Below are 17910 nucleotides of genomic sequence, written 5' to 3'. Positions count from 1 at the left end.
AACCTTTTAAGCCCAGGACTTTGAGACCAGCGTGCCACTGCACTCCTGCCAAGGTGACAGCAAGGCCCTGCCTCAAAAAAAAACAAAAAACAAAAAAAAACGTCAAGTACAGTGGCTCACGCCTGTAACCCCAGCACTTTGGGCGGCCAAACCAGGTGGATCCCTTTAGTCCGTAAGTTCGAGACCAGCCTGGACAACGTGGCAAAACCCCATCTATACAAAAAGCACAAAAAATTATTTGGGTGTGTTGGTAAGTACCTGTTGTCCCAAGTACTTGGGAGACTGAGGTGGGAGGATCGCCTGAGCCCCAGCTTGAGGCTGCAGTGTGCTTATGCCACTGCACCCCAGCCTGGGCAAGAAAGAGGCCCTAAAAACCACCAGGGGTTTCCCTCTCAGCAGCTGAAATCTGAGAATCGTGGATGCAGTGGAAAGCATGAGCGCTCTCCCGGCCCTCTGGGATGCCTTCACTTAGCCACACAGGGGCGACACAGGCCCAAAACCAAAGGCACCGAGCGAGTGGGAGTGCCACCCGCTGCCGTCCCAGCTCTTTCCCAGGGAAAGGCCACCCCCTTCCAGCTGCTGCATGTGCTCTAAGGCTGAGTTCTGGCGGCTGCAAAACCAACATCCCAACGCCAGGGCTGGGGCCACCGGGTACATCACAAGGTGGGAAAACCATTCATCCGACAGAAACACGCCCATAAGAGGAAAACAGCCCTGACTTTAAATATATATTCTCCACATTAAAACTTTTAACTAAAAGGTAAACTTTAATGTTGAAAATGCAAACTTGGGGAAGACAGAAAAGATCACATACAAGGCTGTCACTTCACAGTTGGAAGGTGGCACAGCGGCCGGGCAGAGGCGCTCCTCACTTCCCAGTCAGTTGGGCAGCTGGGCAGTGGCACTCCTTCCCAGATGGCGGGGCAGCAGCCAGGCAGAGGCTCCTTCCTTCCCAGATGGTGGGGCGGCCAGGCAGAGGTGCTCCTCACTTCCCAGACAGGGCAGCGTCTGGGCACAGGTGCTCCTCACTTCCCAGACGGTTGGCGGCCGGGCAGAGGCGCTCTTCGCTTGCCAGATGGTGGGCAGCCAGGCAAAGGCGCTTCTCACTTCCCAGTCAGTTGGGCAGCTGGGCACAGGTGCTCCTCACTTCCCAGATGGTTGGCGGTGGCTGGACCCAGGCACTCCTCACTTCCCAGATGGTTGGTTGGCAGCCGGGCAGAGATGCTCCTCACTCCCTAGACGGTGCTGGGCAGTCGGACTCCATTGCTGGATGTGTGACTTGGGTTTAAGCCTCTCCCTTCTGCCCTCATCTGGAAATGCTGACAGCCTGGGCCTCCCTCCTTTGGCACTGGATGGAGACTGAAGCCTGGCAAGGCCCTGCCCTCAGCAGGAACTCCCCCTAGGCCCCACTCTGTGACCCCGAGCCCAGGCCAGGATTTTTCCTTTACCTTCTCCAGCCACTTTGGGCCTCCCGGCTCTCTCAGAGCCCTGTGAGGTAGGTGACAACCCTGTTCCCACTTTTTTTTTTCTCTTTTCGTGTATTTTTAGTAGAGATGCAGTTTCACCATGTTGGCCAGGCTGGTTTGAACTCCTGACCTCAGGTGATCCACTTGCCTCGGCTGCCCAACGTGCTGGGATTATAGGTGTGAGCCACGGTGCCCAGCCCCCAGTTCCCACCTTAGTGTATGTGTTGTCATCATGTTTCACCCCAACCAGACCTTGGGTGGGCAGCCTCTGTGGGGACCACTCGCAACTGACCTGTAGTCATGGTCGCCTGCAGGGCCCTCGCAGGTGGTCCAGATGTGCCCCGTGGCCCTGCCCTGAAGCGTCTTCCCTGCCCGTGGCCTGCTCTGCCTGATGTGCACTGTGCACTTGGCTCTGCTGACTCCCAGGGCCTCCGTCACACACCGAGCCAGCCTCATCAGCTGTCTCACTAGTTGGTGTTCAGGGACAGGGACCCAGCCCTTCCTAAGGTGCACCTGGGCTGAGACTCAGAATGGACGTTCAAAACAAAGACATGGCGCCGTGAGTGACACCAGGCCCCACAGGCCGTCTGTCAACCAGGCCTTGGCCCTAGTCTGTCAGACACTCACCCCTTGCAAGATGTGGACCCGCTAGTGCCCAACGTGTGAACAAGTAGCTGGAGGCCCCACCCCACACTACTGGCATGGCCTGCCTCTCCCCTCCCAGGTGTGGCAGCTCCTGGTGCCAGTTTCCCAGGAGCATTGCCAGGCCCTGGGTGTCTCTCCATCATGGCTGCGGCTCTGGCTTCTTCCGGGAAGTGAGGTGGGGTCGCTCCCCATGCAGCAGCCGCCGCTGCTGCTTCAACACCCTGTAGGCCTGCACGGCCCGCTCTCTTTCCTCCCCAACAATCCGCTGGCGGGCCAAGGAGGCGGTCAGGGGCTGGGACACACCGCTGGGGCTCAGAAGCATCCTCAGCATCTGCGATCTCCTGCCAGGCTGCGGGAAAGAGGGGAGGGTGAGGCACAGGCTGGGCAAGGAGGGGACGCCACAGAAAGCCTCACAGCACCAACAGCTCTCCGGCCAGCGAGAATGGTGCACTCTCAGGCCACACACCCGACAGTGCACACGTTGGCTGAGGATTTTTTTTTTCTTGACGAAGGATCTTGCTATGTTGTCCAGGCTGGTATCAACTCCTGGGCTCAAGCGATCCGCCTGCCTTGGCCTCCCAATGTGCTGGGATTACAGGTGTGACCCACTGTATCCCGCCTGTCCAAGGCTTCTGTTCCCTGGCAGCACTGGGGGACAGACTCAGTTGTTCCCATGCCCCACTTACCTGGTCCTTGCTTACGCTCCTCCGGGGCCTGGCAGTCAGCTCTGGGGGCTGCAGGACAACCTCTCCAAATGTCACCGTGTCTGGAGGGGCAGAGTACAACTGAGGACTGCTGCCCACAGCCACTGCACCCGACACCCAGCGCCACCACCCGCCCACCTCCCTCCCATAGGGCTGGGACAGAACACCAACTCATCCAGTGGTCGAATGGCTGTGGACCCCAGGGGAGACCACAGGTGCCCAGTGCAGCCAGGGCTGGTGGGGAACAGAAGGCCTGTGCCCAGGCCCCGCCCGGACCACTGCTGACACCATCGCTTTGGGAGGAGCTACCTCGGAGCAACTCCTGCTCCAGCCTGTCGGCCGCCTTTTCTTCCTTTTTCCGTTGGACTTTATCTAGTCGCCGCTTCTGGAACCTGGGGAAGAAAGCACATGTCACTCAGATTCCTAAATTCTCTTTCTACCCAGGGAGGAGGCAGAGGCCGCCCCGCCCACAAGGATCCTCTGTGGCAGAGCAGGGACCGAGAACAGGCGGCTGCCTCCAAGTCCCTGCTCCCCTCACTGCCCCCACCCACTCCAAGTCCCAGCTCCCCTCACTGCCCCCACCCACTCCAAGTCCCCGCTCCCCTGACTGCCCCCAACCACTCCAAGTCCCGGCTCCCCTCACTGCCCCCACCCACTCCAAGTCCCCGCTCCCCTCACTGCCCCCACCCACTCCAAGTCCCGGCTCCCCTCACTGCCCCAAACCATAGCTGCCACCAAAGGAGGCTCTGAGCCCAGCAGGCCCCTCAGGGGTCCCCTCAGTGGTTCTCGGCCGGGGACGGCTGCCTCCCAGGGAGCATCTGACAATGTGTGCAGACACGCGGGCGGTCTCATGGGCAGAGGCTACTGGCACCTGGTGCGTGAAGGCTGGGAATGCTGCCAAAGACCCCCTACAGAGACTCATCCAGCCCACCCGGTGCTGCTGTGTCTAAAGGGCCTGACATGTATCGTGTGTCACATCTCCCTCACTGTGAATCTGGAAGCTTCACCTTCAGCGACAGCTCTGGAGATCACTGTGGCGCTAAGCTGTATCTGGGACACGTTCTCTGGGATGAACTTTCATTGGCTAAGGTAATTGTAAGTAATACAACAGCCCAGAAACAGGGAATCTACAGAGCTGAAAGCAACCTCTCTAACCTTCAAAGTTTTTCTTTTTTTCTTTTTTTTTTTTGAGATGGAGTCTCGTGCTCTGTCACCAGACTGGAGCACAGTGGCGCGATCTTAGCTCACTGCAACCTCTACCTCCTGGATTCAAGTGATTCCCCTGTCTCAGGCTCCCAAGTAGCTGGAATTACAGGCACGCACCACCACATCTGGCTAATTTGTGTGTGTGTGTTTTAGTAGAGACAGGGTTTCATCATGTTGGCCAGGATGGTCTCGATCTCCTGACCTTGTGATCCACCTGCCTCGGCCTCCCCAAGTGCTGGGATTACAGGTGTGTAATCTAAATGCTTAGTCAAAGCATTTAGAGAATTAGAAAAGTGTGGCCGGGCGCACCTTTTGTTTCAACAAAGCTTTTGTTGAAACTGCCTCCCCATCCTGCCTGCAGGGATGGGCAGAGGAACTAAGGCTTGGGGTGGGCTTACTACTCCTGCCAGCCACCATCTTTAGGAACGGAATGAGAAATCCGTCTGAACCGTGTGGCCACTCTGCAGTCGGGGACGGCCAGGCTGAGGAGATGCCACAGAGCAGCAGGGACGGCAGAGCCAGTACAGCCAGAGCTCTCGAGTCTCTTGGACCAGGAAGGGCCCCCATGGAAACAGAACCCCCGGGCACGTCACCCTCAGACCGACCCCCCAAGGGCTGATTTCCACAGGGCCAGAGCTTTCTGGAGCTTTTCCTGTGAAAAGCAAGGACCAAGCGAGGTCTCCGCCCAGTCCCCAGTTCCACAGCCTCCTGGAGGCCACACCCTCGCTAGCTCCCAGCTGGACGATCGGACTCGCCAGCTCCCAGGACTCCAGCTTGGTTTCCCTGAATCCGGGCTACCCCATAGCTACGAAACAAGGTCCCTGCAGAGGGCCGTCATGGGAACCCAATGTCCTCCCTCCGGCTCCGGAGGCAGACCCCGACCCCTCCTGCCTCCACTCACGCTTTTTTTGCTTTTTTCTGCTCAGACCTCTCCGTCGGAGCCGCCTGTACCTCTGGCTGCCGGGGGACCTGGTTCTTGCTGAGGAACAGCACGTGCTGGGCCTCTTGCTGCATGCGCTGCATATAGGCCCCATCGGACTCCCCCTTCCTCCGTTTGAACTTGGGGACGGCAATGTCGGGCTCCACTCCCTTTGCCTCCTTCTCCAATGTCTTTCTGAAGATCACCTGGGCTGAGGACAAAGGGAGGCCTCAGAGGAGACACGAGGCAGACAGTGGCAGGCAGGTGGCCCGTGCTCATTTCCCCTCCCGAAGCCAAAAGAAGGGAAGACCAGGTTGGCTGGAAGCAGCCCAACGATAGCAGCTAAGAGGATCTAGAATGTCCAGCCTGGCATCCCCAGGGATGCACAGCTGTGCTGAAAAAGGAAAGCAGAAACAACCTAAATGCCCACCCCTAGGTGGCTGGTTGAATGAATTCTTCTCTGAGCACCCACAGACTCCACCACACAGCTGCTGAAGGAAGCCCAGCGGAGCTACACATAGAAACGTGGGCAGACCTACAACACCACTGTGAACACAAGCGCAGGACCCAAGGCGAGTGTAGAACACAGGAGTGGACAGTGCCGTGTAGAACGGGACAGGCGAGTGTAGAACACAGGAGTGGACGGTGCCGTGTAGAACGGGACAGACGAGTGTAGAACACAGGAGTGGACGGTGCCGTGTAGAACGGGACAGGTGAGTGTAGAACACAGGAGTGGACGGTGCCGTGTAGAACGGGACAGGCGAGTGTAGAACACAGGAATGGACAGTGCCAGGCAGGGGGTTGTGTTCATAAATATATGAAGACATGCATATTACCGGGCATAGTGGTTCACACCTATAATCCCAGCACTTTGGAAGGCTAAGGTGGACGGATCACTTGAGGCCAGAGTTTGAAACCAGACTGGCCAACATGGTAAAACTCAGCCTTTACTAAAAATACAAAAACTAGCCAGGTGTGGTGGCACAGGCCTGTAATCCCAGCTACTCGGGGGGCTGAGGCACAAGACTCACTTGAACTCGGGAGGTGGAGGTTGCAGTGAGCCAAGATTCTGTCTCCAAAAAAAAAAAAAAAAAAGGCCAGGCACAGTGGCTCACGCCTGTAATCCCAGTACTTTGGGAGGCTGAGGTGGGGAAATCACTTGAGGTCAGAAATTCAAAACCAGCCTAGCTAACATGGTGAAACCCCGTCTCTACTACAAATACAAAAATTAGCTGGACTTGGTGGTGTGTGCCTGTAATCCCAGCTACTTGGGAGGCTGAGGCAGGAGAATTGCTTGAACTGGGATCTCGAAGGCAGAGGCAGCAGCGAGCTGAGATTGTGCCACTGTACTCCAGCCTGAGCTAGACCAAGACTCTGTATAAAAAAAAAAAGAAAAAAAAAACACGCAAAAAAATGTAGCCGAGTGTGGTGGTGCGCAGCTGTAATCCCAGCTACTCAGGCGGCTGAGGCACAAGAATTGCTTAAACCCAGGAGGTGGAGGTTGCAGTGAGCCCAGATCATGCTACCGTACTCCAGCCTGGGCGACAAAGCAAGACTCCATCTCAATAAATAAATAAATAAATAAATAAACAAAGGTGCCAATGCAATGCAGCACGGTTCAGAATATGCCATCTGCTACCCAGGCCAGTGCGCCTCCTCCCTGCACCTTCCTCACCTCTATCTCACCATCCCGTTGGCAGCCATATAACCCCCAACGAGAAGCCTACAGTTTATACACAAATTATAAAACAGCTTTGCTGTAAAATCAGTCCCACGGTTGGGAAGAGAAATGTGTCTATATCCAAAACATACACACAATGGACATCGTTTCCCAACGTGCCCAGAGTGGTTACCTCTGGGTTGCAATGGTGGGACATGTGGCCACCCTACCCAGACTTGGGGGAGGAAGGCAGACTTCTCAGAGGGGACTGATCGAATTTCCTCCTTTGGCTCCTGACTCCACCCACTTCTCTCTACCATGGCTTCAGCACTCTTGTCCCAAGAACCATGGCTTCTCCCTGGCAGCAGTGCTGACACCTGCCAGGTCCACTCTTGCTCACTACATCGCCACTCGGTGACCTTGTTTTGCTTACAGTAAACATGAATTGGCCATGCCCTGCTAAAAACTCTGATGGATCTTTGCAACTTTTGGGGGGAAAAAAACGCCACTCCTTAGCTTGGCTCCTGAGGCCCCATAACGGGTGCTCCCCGCCCACCCCACAGCCTCCTGCCTCCTCTGGAACCACAGCGCCACCCGCTGCCAGCCACTGCTTTGGTTTTGGCCACACTCCCCCCACCTTCTGAGCACTGGGTCTTGGCGTATTTCCTCTGCCTGAAACGTTCTGAAGTATTTGGGCGATTGGGCGGGTTGAGACACACAAAGCCTCACTGCCGCCCAGTATGGGCCTGCACACACCTGCTTTCTTCCTCTTCTTGTTACTGATCGGGTTTTTCATCTCCTGGCGGCTCCTCATAATCTCCCGGAGACGGAAAGGGATCTCCTGTTCATCCTGGTTCTTGGGCTTGCAGTTAACTTTCTTCTTCTCTTTGCTGGGAGGAAGAACACGGGGGTGAGACCCATTGCACGTAAAGCATAAGCAGAATCAATAAGAGAAACAATAATTGGGTCTGGCAATAGAATTTACAGGGGCGGGCCAGGCGCGGTGGCTCACGCCTGTAATCCCAGCACTTTGGGAGGCCGAGGCGGGCGGATCACGAGGTCAGGAGATCGAGACCATCCTGGCTAACGCGGTAAAACCCCATCTCTATGAAAAATACAAAAAATTAGCCGGACGTGGTGGCGGGTGCCTGTAGTCCCAGCTACTTGGGACGTTGAAGCAGGCGAATGGCGTGAACCCGGAAGGCGGAGTTTGCAGTGAGCTGAGATGGCGCCATTGCACTCTAGTCTAAGTGGCAGAGCGAGACTCCATCTCAAAAAAAAAAAAGAATCTACAGGGCCACATCTGGCTTCTGTGGTGCAAGCCAGTCCAGAGAGCAGGGATCTTTCCTCTCGGTCTCACTCAGTGGCTGTCCCTGAACCACCTCCTCACAGGACTCGAGGCTGAAAGGCACTCCGAAAGCCCAGGAGGCCTTTCTGCCCTGACCTCTGTCAGGCCTCTGAGCCCACGCCAAGCCATTGTATCACCTGTGACCTGCACGTATCCATCTGGATGGCCTGAAGTAACTGAAGAATCACAAAACAAATGAAATTTAAATGGCCTGTTCCTGCCTTACCTGATGACATTCCACCACAAAAGAAGTGAAAATGGCCGGTCCTTGCCTTAACTGTTGACATTACCTTGTGAAATTCCTTCTCCTGGCTCAAAAAGCTCCCCCACTGAGCACCTTGTGACCCCCGGCCCTGCCTGCCAGAGGACAACCCCCTTTGACTATAATTTTCCTTTAGCTACTCAAATCCTATAAAACGGTCCCACCCCTATCTTCCTTCGCTGACTCTTTTCGGACTCAGTCCGCCTGCACCCAGGTGATAAAAAGCTTTATTGCTCACACAAAGCCTGTTTGGTGGTCTCTTCATACGGACACGCGTGAAAACCTCGTCCAGAACCGCAAAGACGGGACAGTGGGACGCGGTAAAGGCAAAACCTGGAACTCCCTCGCGCCTCCATTCATTCAACCGATCCTGGCGGGGCGCGGGCACAGAGAACAGCACTGAGCCCCGCCTGGGGAAGGGGTCAGAGCGAACGCTGCCTAGAGTATCCGGGACGGAGTCTTCTAGGCCTCTCCTTCTTAGGGGAAGTGCAGCGGCCTCGCGGGGCAGCGCACTCACCTGCGAAGCCCGGGCCAGGGGGCTGGGCGCTGCTTCCCCAGCGGCTGCACTTGCTGCCGCCGCCGTGCCCGCCGGGGACTCCCAGGACCCGCCTGCGCCCTGGGCACCGCTGCACCGCGTCCAGCTCGCGCCATCTCCACTCCGGGAACTTCCCTAGGGAAGCCACTTCCGCCTTCCTGCACGGTTCCGCCACCGATGGGCACTTCCGCTTCCTGCGCTCAGCCCCTCGCTCGCTGGAGCGCCGCGACTTCCTGAAGGTCCGGGATTGGCTGGAACGCCCGCCGCTCACTGTCAGGGGGATGCTGCTGCGGAGCGTCGTCCGGGGAGGCCGGGCGGTAGCCGCCGCGGCCCGTGGCTCGGCAAGTACCGGGAGGGGTCCGGGCAGCACTGAAGGGTACATCCAAGAGGCCGCTGTCCAGCGGCCCGCACGTGCTGGAAGGAGCCCCCCCTTCCCCTCCCCTCCCCTCCCCTGCCCTTCCATCCCCTCCCCTGCCCTTCCCTCCCCTCCCCTCATCTGTGGAGGGGCCGCTTAGTCCCGGGAGGGGAAGCCGCCCGGTGAACGGCCACTTTCCTGTTCATCAGTATCTGCCGAGCTCCTACTGTGTGCGAGTCCTGGGCTGTGGGGACTGGCCGTGAACACGGAGCTGATGATGCTCCTCGCAGGACTAGTTAGAGAAATAAGTGAAGTTGGTAGCGTGTCAGTCGGTGATCCTGGGTAGATAGAGCAGGGGAGCGAGGGAAGGCTGCCTATAGGACCTTCACGCTGGGATGACAGGGACCTGAGAGGCCTGGGCTTTGTGACAGGGAAACTTGGATAAAGGGTGGTGTGATTCTTCTGGTTGGTCTCTCAGAGGAGGGTGGCGGGGCTTGATTATACTGGTAGAGAGGTGCTGGGCTGGCCAGGAGCTTACAGGGTTATACCTCCCCCATACTCCTGTCCACAGAGCAGCTGTCTTAGCTGGAGGTGGCAAGTGCCTCCCCCACCCCCACCATCTGCTGGAGTGCACACCCGGCGCCGTGCCCTGATCGTGGCACTTCTTGTAAATCACACCGTGTCATATCCATTGCACAGTGGGGAAACTGAGTCTGGAGAGGTGAAATAACATGTCTAAAGTCACAGAAAGTGAAAAAGCTGAGGACCTGGAGCCACTTGCCCAATGACAGGAGAGCTGAAATGTCCTCTCTGCTGGGGGTAGACCAGGCCTCACCAGCTTCCTGGAGAGTCACATGTTTGTCTGCATCCTTAGGGGGCTCCCCCGCTCTCCAGCCGAGACTGCGGCGAGAGGCTTCCTGGAGGTGGCAGCTTTCTTCAGAGGCACCATCCCGGAGCGCAAGCCCTTGATGGGCGCAGAAAATTCGGGAAAGACCACATAGAGGTGGGCTCCCAAGCAGGTGCAGACAGCACCAGGCCACCCAAGGCCTCACTGCCCAGCGAGGGCCCTTCAGAACCCCAGTACCCTCTGCCACCTGAGCTCCAGCCGCCCACAAACTGCTGCATGAGTGGTTGCCCCAACTGTGTGTGGGTGGAGTATGCGGACAGGCTCCTGCAGCACTTCCAGGACGGTGGGGAGCGGGCCCTGGCTGCCCTGGAGGAGCACGTGGCTGACGAGAACCTCAAGGCCTTCCTCAGGATGGAGATCCGACTTCATACCAGGTGCAGAAGCTGAGCCAGCCCTGCTGGACTCCCTCCCCCAGGATGGAGTCCGGGACGCAGCCACAGCCTCCTTCCTTCACACCCCCTCACAGACTCCTTGTAGCCAACGGGAATGGGAAGAATTATTTATTGACTTCACCTGAGAAAAAAATAAATTCTCTACAGTGGTTTCACAGGAGGCTTTTGTTTTGGGGGTGGATTTTTTGGCAGTGTGTCTGCCAACCAGAACTGCCGCTGCTCCAGCCTCAACAGGAGGCTTTCATGTAGTTGTCTGTAAGGCCTGTGTTGCATCTTGAAAGCGAGCAGGTCCAGGTCGGCATTATGCATCTCCCGAGCCCTTGCAGCCATCACTCTGCTATGAGGGTAAAATAAGACCCCCAGCTGGGCACGGTGGCTCACACCTGTAATCCCAGCACTTTGGGAGGCCTAGGCGGGCAGATCACAAGGTCAGGAGTTCGAGACCAACCTGACCAACATGGTGAAATCCCATCTCTACTAAAAATACAAAAATTAACCAAGTGTGGTGGCAGGTGCCTGTAATCGCAGCTAGTCAGGAGGCTGAGGAACCCAGGAGGCGGAGGTTGCAGTGAGCTGAGATTGTGCTACTGCACTCTAGCCTGGGTGACAGAGCAACACTCCAACTCAAAAAAATAAATAGCCGGGCACGGTGGCTCACGCCTGCAATCCCAGAACTTTGGGAGGCCGAGGCGGGCGGATCACAAGGTCAGGAGATCGAGACCATGGTGAAACCCCGTCTCTACTAAAAATAGAAAAAATTAGCTGGGCGCAGTGGCGGGCGCCTGTAGTCCCAGCTACTCGGGAGACTGAGGCAGGAGAATGGCGTGAACCTGGGAGGCGGAGCTTGCAGTGAGCCGAGATTGCGCCACTGCACTCCAGCCTGGGTGACAGAGCGAGACTCCGTCTCAAAAAAAAAAAAAATTTAAAAATAAATAAATAAATAAGACCCTTTTTCCTTGAACGGTCAAATGACAGTGACCCCAGCGCCCCTTCCAGGCCAGATCCTAGCTTCCCCCAAGTCCTGGCAAAGGCCTTTTCTCCTTGCTGTCAGTGTGCAGCAAAAGGAAGGCCATCTGATCTCATGGAGTCGCTGTGGCAAAGCCTTTGGCAGGCACAGAAGCCCACAGGCAGCCTGGAAGTGCCTGTCTGTCCAGGTACATCAGTCCCCAGCAGGGGTCCTCGGGTGCCCTTCCACCAGCCTGGCAGAAGCTGCAGATCAGCCCTCAGTGGCCCAAGCACTACCTGGAATCAGTTCTTCCAGCTCGATCAGCTGCAGCTCCCAAGGGAGTTGGTAAGAGCGGCAGGATGTGGCCAGGCATGATGACTCACGCCTGTAATCCCAGCATTTTGGGAGGCCTAGGTGGGCAGATCACCTGAGATCAGGAGTTTGAGACCAGCCTGGCCAAACATGAGAAAACCCCTTCTCTACTAAAATTACAAAAATTAGCTGGGCACAGTGGCGGGTGCCTGTAATCCCACCTAGTTGGGAGGCTGAGGCAGGAGAATTGCTTGAACCTGGGAGGCAGAGGTTGCAGTGAGCCGAGACCGCACCACTGCACTCCAGCCTGGGCAACAGTGAGCAAGACTCCATCTCAAAAAAAAATACAAAAGTTAGTGGGGCATGGTGGCACACACCTGTAGTCCCAGATACTCCAGAGGCTGAGGCGGAATTGCTTGAAGCTGGGAGGCGGAGGTTGCAGTCAGCTGAGATTGCACCACTGTACTCCAGCCTGGGTGACAGAGCGAGACTCCGTCTCCAAAAAAAAAAAACCAGCCAGGCACGGTAACTCACACCTGTAATCCCAGCACTTTGGGAGGCTGAGGCGGGCAGATCACGAGGTCAGGAGATCGAGACCATCCTGGCTAATATGGTGAAACCCTGTCTACTAAAAATTCAAAAATTAGCCGGGCGTGGTGGTGGGCGCCTAGGCAGGAGAATGGTGTGAACCCGGGAGGCGGAGCTTGTAGTGAGCTGAGATTGCACCACTGCACTCCAGCCTGGGTGACAGACTCCATCTCAAAAAAAAAAAAAAACTCAAGCCTGTAATCCCTGCATTTTGGGAGGCCGAGACAGGCGGATCACGAGGTCAAGAGATCGAGACCATCCTGGCTAAGATGGTGAAACCCCGTCTCTACTAAAAAATACAAAAAACTAGCCGGGCGCGGTGGCAGGCGCCTGTAGTCCCGGCTACTCCAGAGGCTGAGGCAGGAGAATGGCGTAAACCCGGGAGGCGGAGCTTGCAGTGAGCTGAGATCTGGCCACTGCACTCCAGCCTGGGCGACAAAGCGAGACTCTGTCCCAACAACAACAAAGAAAAACCCAAAAATAAGAAATCTAGGAAAACAAGGAAGGAAAACAGTCCTCAGTGACAGTCAGGGAAACCTGCCTTAACCAAGTGACCTGTTCTCTAATTTCGCCTAGATGAGTTTTTAATCTTTGCAGATACATTTGTGTAAGTACAGGATGTGGGATTGGCAACCTTGTATGTTCCTCCCTGCTCAGCTAAGATGTAATCTAAGGCTACCCTATTATCTAAGACAACCTGAGCCAGTGAATGAATTCCTCTCTGCTGGGCTGCGTTGCTGACACACTTTTCTCAGCAAGAATTCCCGAAGTAAGATTCCTCATCCTGTGCTCACGGGATGCCACTCCCCACCAAGTCGCCCAAAGACCCAGGTACATGTTTTTGGTGTCCGTGGACTGCTTAGTTCTGCAGCCTCCGCCTCCCGGGTTCAAGCGATTCTCTTGTCTCAGCCACACAAGTAGCTGGGACTACAAGCGCACACCACCACATCTAGCTAATTTTTTGAATTTTTACTAGAGATGGGGTTTCACCACGTCACCCAGCTGCTCTTGAACTCCTGGGCTCAGGTAATCCACTTTCCTTGGCCTCGCAAAGTGCTGGGATTGCAGGTGTGAGCCACTGTGCCTGGCCAACTGCTTAGTTTTCATGAGTTGTTTAGTTGGTGAGAGCTATGAACCAAAAGTATCCGAGACAGGCCTCAATCAATTTATTTATTTATTTATTTGAGACGAAGTTTTGTTCTGTGGCCCAGGCTGCAGTGCAGTGGCATGATCTCAGCTCACCACAACCTCCACCTCCTTGGTTCAAGCGATTCTCCTGCCTCAGTCTCCCAAGGAGCTGGGACTATAGGCACGCCCCACCGCATCTGGCTGTTTTGTATTTTCAGTAGAGATGTGGTTTTGCCACGTTGGTCAGTCTGGTCTCAAACTCCTGACCTCGAGTCATCTGCCCACCTCAGCCTCCCAAAGTTCTGGGATTACAGGTGTGAGCTACCACGCACGGCCAATTTATTTGTTTTTTATTTCAATAGTTTTTGGGAAACAGGCAGGTTTTGGTTCCAGGGATGAGTTCTTTAGTGGTCAATAAGTTTAGAAAGGTTATTTTGCCAAGATTTAGGACGTGCCCATGACACAGCCTCAGGAGGTCCTGGCAACATGTGCCCAATGTGGTCACATGTTGCTTTTATACTCTTTAGGGAGACACAATACATCAGTCAATACCTATCAGATGTACATTGGTTTGGTCAGGAAAGGAGGGACAACTGGAAGGGAGGGGGCTTCTAGGTCATAGGTAGATTTAAAGATTTTCCTTTTTTTTAAGACGGAGTCTCACCCTGTCACCCAGGTTGGAATGCAGTGGTGCTATCTCAGCTCACTGCAACCTCTACCTCCCGGGTTTAAGTGATTCTCCTGCCTCAGCCTCCCGACTAGCTAGGATTACAGGCACCTGCCACCATGCCTGCCTCAGCCTCCCGACTAGCTAGGATTACAGGCACCTGCCACCATGCCCGGCCTTTTTTCTTTTCTTTTTTTTTTTTTTTTGAGACAGAGTCTCACTCTGTCCCCCAGGCTGGAGTGCAGTGGCGCTATCTTGGCTCATTGCAACCTCTGCCACCCAGGTTCAAGCGATTCTCCTGCCTCAGCCTCCCGAGTAGCTGGGATTACAGGCGCCCACCACCACACCTGGCTAATTTTTGTAGTTTTAGTAGAGACAGGGTTTTGCCATGTTGGCCAAGCTGGTCTCGAACTCTTGACCTCAGCTGGTCCACCTGCCTCAGCCTCCCAAAGTGCTGGGATTACAGGTGTGAGCCACCATGCCCGGCTGAATAGTCTCGTTTTGTTTCTTTTCTTTTTTTTTTTTGAGATGGCATTTCCCTCTTGTTGCCCAGGCTGGAGTGCAATGGCACGATCTTGGCTCACTGCAACCTCCACCTCCTGGGTTCAAGCAATTCTCCTCCCTTAGCCTCCCGAGTAGCTGTGATTACAAGCATGCGCCACCATGTCTGGCCAATTTTGTATTTTTAGTGGAGACAGGTCTTCTCCGTGTTTGTCAGGCTAGTCTCAAACTCCCAGCCTCAGGTGATCCGCCTACCTTAGCCTCCACAAGTTCTGGGATTACAGGCATGAGCCAGCGTGCCTGGCCTAATAGTTTCATTTCATGTAAACATAAGTAACTTCCAAACAATTACATAAAGGACTAATATTATACCTGGTATTTAAGTAATCGGAACCAGTTCTGCAAGTGACTGTGTTTTGCATCACTGTGAAGATATGAAAATGTGGTGAATGACAATTAAAAGAGTGTTCCACATCACCATTTAGTTTTTTTATTTTATTATTATTGTTATTACTTTTTGAGACGGAGTCTCACTGTTGCCCAGGCTGGAGTGCAGTGGCGCCATCTCGGCTCACTGCAACCTCCACCTCCCGGGTTCAAGTGATTCTCCTGCCTCAGCCTCCCGTGTAGCTTGGACTACAGGTGCCCACCATCATGCCCGGCTAATTTTTGTATTTTTACGAGAGATGAGGTTTCACCATATTAGCCAGGATGATCTAATCCTGGCAGGGCCGGGCGCGGTGGCTCAAGCCTGTAATCCCAGCACTTTGGGAGGCCGAGACGGGCGGATCACGAGGTCAGGAGATCGAGACCATCCTGGCTAACACGGTGAAACCCCGTCTCTACTAAAAAATACAAAAAATTAGCCGGGCGCGGTGGCGGGCGCCTGTAGTCCCAGCTACTCGGGAGGCTGAGGCAGGAGAACGGCATGAACCCGGGAGGCGGAGCTTGCAGTGAGCTGAGATCCGGCCACTGCACTCCAGCCTGGGCGACAGAGCGAGACTCCGTCTCGGAAAAAAAAAAAAGGAATCAGATGTATTAGATTGAATGGAAAAGCACTTGTCACCTCTGGGCTGGGATCACAAATTGAAACGCCTTCTATGTCACATCTTACAGGCTCATGTCTATCTGTGGTGACAAGGAGTCTCCTTACTCATGCTTCATTTGCTGCTCTTTAACTCAGCAAGCTCCCTTCCCAATAAAAAGTCAGACTTACACCTCCTGCCTTTGTAGTTCTGGTATTCACTTTACTATGTAATAAAAGTAGCCTGTTGGCCAGGTGCAGTGGCTCACGCCTGTAATCCCAGCACTCTGGGAGGCTGAGGCAGGCAGATGACCTACGGTCAGGAGTTCGAGACCAGCCTCGCCAACATAGTGAAACCCTGTCTCTACTAAAAATACAGAAATTAGCCTGGCATGGTGGCTTGTGTCCGCAATCCCAGCTACTCTGGAGGCTGAGGCAGGATAATTGCTTAAACCCAGAACACAGAGGTTGCAGTGAACCAAGATCGTGCCACTGTCCTCCAGCCTAGGTGACTGAGTGAAATTCTGTCTCAAAAAGAAAAAGACATAGGGGCATGGTGGCTCACACCTGTAATCCCAGCACTTTGGGAGGCCGAGGAGGGTGGATCACAAGGTCCAGAGTTCAAGGTCCAGAGTTCAGCCTGGCCAACATGGTGAAACCACCTCTCTACTAAAAATACAAAAAAAAATACCAAAAAGAGGCGGAGCATAGTGGCTCATGCCTGTAATTCCACTTTGGGAGGCTGAGGCGGGTAGATCACGAGGTCAGGAGTTCAAGACCAGTCTGGCCAACATGGTGAAACCCTGTCTTTACTAAAAATACAAAAAAAAGTAGCCGGGTGTGGTGGCGGGCACACACCTGTAATCCCAGCTACTTGGGAGGCTAAAGCAAGAGAATCGCTTGAGCCCAGGGGGCAAAATTTGCAGTGATTTGGATCGCACCACTGCACTCCAGCCAAACAACCAGTGTGAGACTGTCTCAAAGAAAGAGAGAGAGAGAGAGAGAGAGAGAGAGAGAGAGACAGAAAGAGAGAGAGAAAGGAGAGGAAGGAAGGAAGCAAGGAAGGAAGAAAAAAAAGAAAGAGAAAGAGAGAAAGAAAGGGAGAAAGAAACAGTCTTGATTCTGGAAAACAAAAAGAAAATCAGTAATATTTCAAACAAAAAGTCAAAAATATTTACTATAGTCATTTATTAGTTTATTCCCATTCCCATGTAATTCACTTTTTTTTTTTTTTTTTTTTTGAGACAGAGTCTCACTCTGTTGTCCAGGCTGCTGGCTGGAATGCAGGGGCGTGATCTCAGCCCACTGCAACCTCCGCCTCCTGGGTTCAAGCAATTCTCCTGTCTCAGCCTCCTGAGTAGCTGGGACTACAGGCGCACGCCACCATGCCCAGCTAATTTTTGTAGTTTTAGTAGAGACGGAGTTTCACCATATTGACCAGGGCGGTCTCAAACTCCTGACCTCAGGTGGTCCACCCCCCTTGGCCTCCAAAAGTACAGGGATGAGCCACCATGCCTGGCCTATTTTACTATTTTAGAGTTGAGGTCTCACTCTGTCACCCAGGTTAGAGTGCAGTGGTACAATAATAGCTCTCTGCAACCTTGAATTCCTGCAACCACCAATGTTTCACTACTGCACTCCAGCCTGGGTGACAGAGCCAGATCCTGTCTCAAAAAAAAAAAAAAAAAAAAGGGATTGCAATCTTGTTTCCTCTGGGGATGAGTGAGGGATTGAATCATGTGGGATAAGAAGTTTTTGACTTATTCCATTTATTGCGGCATAACTTGAATCCAGCTGTCCTTTCTGGACTAGCGATTTTTGCCAGTCTCATGGCTAGAGTTTTAAAATCAAGGCTATAGGGTCTTTGTTTAGGTCTGTTTGGAGCTTTATGTATTTTCATGTGTTTGTATGTTGTCCATGATACATGATACCAAGAAAGGAGTGCTCATACATTTTATTTTATTTTACTGTTTATATTTGTATTATTATTTTTTGAGACGGAGTCTCACTGTTGCCCAGGCTGGAGTGCAGTGGTGCGACCTCGGCTCACTGCAACCTCTGCCTCCTGGGTTCAAGCGATTCTCCTGCCTCAGCCTCCTGAGTAGCTGGGACTACAGGCACACGCCACCACGCCCAGCTAATTTTTGTATTTTTAGTAGAGATGGGGTTTCACCATGTTGGACAGGCTGGTCTTGAACTCCTGATCTCAAGTAATCCGCCTGCCTCGGCCTCCCAAAGTGCTGGGGTTACAGGCGTGAGCCACTGTGCCCGGCCAGGTTTTGTTTTTAATTTTTCAAAATTTTCGTATTTCTTCAGAGATGGAGTCTTGCTCTGTCCCCCAGGCT

General features: G+C 54.0%; 2 protein-coding genes across 2 annotated transcripts; one reads left to right on the top strand and one right to left on the bottom strand.

The window, feature by feature from the left end:
* Positions 1-1495: 1495 nt before the first annotated feature.
* CCDC137 (coiled-coil domain containing 137) lies at positions 1496-8907 on the bottom strand. Its single transcript, XM_037993236.2, has 6 exons — positions 8728-8907; positions 7357-7490; positions 4923-5151; positions 3125-3207; positions 2798-2877; positions 1496-2460 (listed from the first exon to the last, which is right to left on the bottom strand). Exons 1-6 carry the CDS (start codon positions 8859-8861, stop codon positions 2251-2253), a joined length of 870 nt encoding a protein of 289 aa, XP_037849164.1. The 5' UTR covers positions 8862-8907; the 3' UTR covers positions 1496-2250.
* Positions 8908-8969: 62 nt separating this feature from the next.
* On the top strand, positions 8970-10560 carry OXLD1 (oxidoreductase like domain containing 1). The gene is made up of 2 exons (XM_037993237.2): positions 8970-9086; positions 9975-10560. The coding sequence occupies exons 1-2, from the start codon at positions 9027-9029 to the stop codon at positions 10392-10394; spliced, it is 480 nt and encodes a 159-aa protein (XP_037849165.1). The 5' UTR covers positions 8970-9026; the 3' UTR covers positions 10395-10560.
* Positions 10561-17910: the final 7350 nt, after the last annotated feature.

The sequence above is a fragment of the Chlorocebus sabaeus genome, chromosome 16, assembly GCF_047675955.1.
Source record: "Chlorocebus sabaeus isolate Y175 chromosome 16, mChlSab1.0.hap1, whole genome shotgun sequence".
Classification (NCBI taxonomy): Eukaryota; Metazoa; Chordata; class Mammalia; order Primates; family Cercopithecidae; genus Chlorocebus; species Chlorocebus sabaeus.
This window is presented reverse-complemented; position numbering and strand designations above follow the sequence as displayed.